This window comes from Notothenia coriiceps, unplaced genomic scaffold (genome assembly GCF_000735185.1).
Source record: "Notothenia coriiceps isolate Sejong01 unplaced genomic scaffold, NC01 NC01_scaffold00034423, whole genome shotgun sequence".
NCBI lineage: Eukaryota > Metazoa > Chordata > Actinopteri > Perciformes > Nototheniidae > Notothenia > Notothenia coriiceps.
In genome coordinates, this window is record NW_011367124.1 from 1 (window position 1) to 3,328 (window position 3,328).

Genomic DNA, 3,328 nt, shown 5'->3' on the forward strand with positions numbered 1-3,328 from the left:
TGAAACCTGATGTACTTATATGATTCTGTTTTCTTCAAGGTTGTATCTTCCTGGTCGAATGCACTTATTGTAAGTCGCTTTGGATAAAAGCGTCAGCTAAATGCAATGTAATGTAATGTATATGTATTTATGCTTTTTAGATTTACTTTCTCTCGTTCTCTGTCCATCTGTTCTAGAAACCGAAAGGAAGAGAGAGACGTCACAGCTGTCAGCAATGTGACAAATCCTTTACAATATCTGGACATTTAAAGCGCCACCTGCGTGTTCATACTGGAGAAAAACCGTACAGCTGTGAAGAGTGTGGGAAAACGTTCACTCAATCTGTTAATCTCAAAACACATCAACGTACTCACACTAGAGAAAAACCTTACAGCTGTGAAGAGTGTGGGCAAACTTTCACTACATCAAGTAATCTCAAAACACATCAGCGTATTCACACGGGAGAGAAACCATATTGGTGTGAAGAGTGTGGGGAAACGTTCACTACATCAGGTAATCTCAAAATACATCATCGTGATCACACAGGAGAGAGACCATATTGGTGTGAAGAGTGTGGGAAAACATTCACTGCATCAGGTGCTCTCAAAAAACATCACCGTATTCACACGGGAGAAAAGCCGTACAGCTGTGAAGAGTGTGGGAAAACTTTTACTCAAAATATTGTGCTCAAAACCCACCAGCTCATCCACACTGGAGAAAAACCATACAGCTGTGAAGAGTGTGGGAAAACATTCACGACATCAGGTGCTCTCAAAAGACATCAACGTATTCATACTGGAGAAAAACCTTACAGCTGTGAAGAGTGTGGGAAAACATTCACAACATCAGGTGATCTCAAATCACATCAACGTATTCATACTGGAGAAAAACCGTACAGCTGTGAAGAGTGTGGAAAAACTTTTTCTCAAAGTTCTAACCTTAAACTCCACAAGCGAATCCACACTGTATAGTTTTGAACGACTATGAGAGCCAAGCTAGCTGTTTCCTCCTCCTGATGTCCTGAGAGCTGTATTGTCATATTTTAAGAGTCTTTCTGAATTGAAGTCTGACTTACAGTTTTTTATGTTCTAACCAGCGCTCACACTATGCCAACACAAGGCCACAGAGATGCTGTGTCTCCCGAATTAATTAACCTTTTAATGGTTCCTGACTTATAAAGAAATGTTTTTCTATGCTGTATTTCAACCATGGTATTGATTTTCTTTTTTTATATTATATCTCAACTGCTAGCCTCGTTAGGCTGCATTGAAGGAATTTAGTTTCACTGTTCATTAATCTGCATAGTAGTTTCTCCAATAATCTGTTTAGTTAATAAAATGTTGTGACTTTACATTTCGATTGAGATGTTTTTGATAGTTCCTGTTGAGTGGCCAGTCTGTTCTTTTCTAAAAGAAGAACCAATGATAAATGTATCCAGAAAATATCCACGATGTTTTCAGTTTGATTCTGTTCTCTTTTATTTAAATGGTCAGAATTTACCAAAGTAAAAAGGCCTTAGAAACAGACTCACATCCCTGCATATTTTTTGTGTTTTTGCAGCACATCATAAACATGTCATTCCCTTGTTTTAGGGCAGGCAGGTCACTAGGGCTGGGTACCGAAATCCGGTTCCGGTTTGGACACAACTTTCTACACACAGCGGCTCCGCTGCCCGTTTCACAGCCTCATCTTTGTCAACCTTTCTTATGATCTTTCTTTAACACGTAATGAAGGTTATTAAGTGTTTTAGCTCCTATGCTGAATCTGAACAGGAATCGTTAAAATCAAATCAAAAATCTGCGTTTCTCTAACAGTGCAGGAATAGATGGATATGAAGGATGTCTAAAATGCATGATCTGTTTGGTATTTTGAGTAAAACACATAACAATTTTTATATATCATATATTCATAATATATGCCTAAAAATTACATAATAGGAGACCTTTAAGACATGTTTGGCGGTTTCCGATTTATTGCAATCTGTACAGAGTCCAGTGGGGTGCCTGCCAATTCTGTGGAGTGTCATGTTTAATCCTGTGTGTCCTTAACTTTGTAATGACCTTTTTCTTCCCTTGGGCTCCTGCTTAGTCTTCTACCCCTACATGTTTCTGGATGCTGTAGAGATGCCTTCCTGTATCGCTGAGATCCCAGTATTCTTGCCAAGTTTTTAATGATTATAATAAGGGCTGTACAATTGTTCATACTAGTTAGTTTATTTAGTTAAAAAAGAAATACCCGCTGATTTACAGCCGTTTCTTTCCCCATGTTAGTCAATGGGAAAAAGTTGTTTTGGGCCGGGTGACGTCACGGACTGATACGGAAGTTACAGTACCGCCGTTTGGACACAACGAATGTTGGGCACAGTATCCGGCGCACTTCCTGGGGGCTTGGGGTTGACGCCCACTTTACATGGACGTTGTGAGGAAAGACGTAGTATATTAACGTTCTCCTGACGAGACCTCATCATCTTCGTAATACCTATTGAACTATAGATCCTATACTTCCACTGGACGTGGATTTTAAAAGTACAATATACACTTCTCGCTAGAAATCAAATCAAAAAGCATTTTAATGGTCAAACTATTTTACAATTTAGGATTTTCCAGAGAGGGTTATTTGTGAATATACGACCCTCCGGAGCGTTTGCAATCAACGGGAGCATATTCCGCAAATTGTTTTTTCTTACACGACCACTAGAGGTGCTAAACTTTAAAACCAGGGCTGTCAAACGATTAACATTTTTAATCAGATTAATCACAGCTTAAAAATGTATTAATCATGATTAATCACCATTCGAACTATGTCCAAAATATGCAATTTTTTAATGTATATTGTTGTGGGAATGGAAAGATAAATGAAAGAAGGCGGATATATCCATTTAACATACAGTATGTATGTACGTTTATTATAACATTGTTCTGTGTGTCAAAATGAAAGACAGCCCACACACCTATCAATTATCAAACCGTGGGGTCTTATTTCGTTACGTGTTGATTTCTATCAACACAGGGGGGTTCTCCAGTGTAGGGGGGGGAGTCTCCCTCCGCAGCCAGTTGGCGTAGTTTTGGCACAATTCCGTTGTACAGACCGACGTTAACAGCAGCCCTGTCTGTGCACACGGACACCGACTCTGTCGTCCGGTTATCTAACCGCCTTCTGGAAAAGCTTCACAAGTACGTCGGTACGCAAATAAGCTATGTGACACAAGTGACGGTACGTTGCCGCGCATGCGTACCAGTTACAGTGGGGGGAAAAGGATTTAGTCAGCCACCAATTGTGCAAGTTCTCCCACTTAAAAAGATGAGAGAGGCCTGTAACTTTCATCCTAGGTATACCTCAACTATGAGAG

At 39.8% G+C, this 3,328-nt stretch overlaps 1 protein-coding gene across 1 annotated transcript; it reads left to right on the forward strand.

Annotated features, from left to right (window-relative positions):
• Window positions 1-176: 176 nt before the first annotated feature.
• LOC104962163 (zinc finger protein 383-like) lies at window positions 177-1,330 on the forward strand (the record flags this gene model as incomplete). Its single annotated transcript, XM_010790562.1, has 2 exons — window positions 177-492; window positions 577-1,330. Coding segments are annotated over 2 exons (690 nt in total), but the record flags the coding sequence as incomplete, so codon positions are not given.
• Window positions 1,331-3,328: the final 1,998 nt, after the last annotated feature.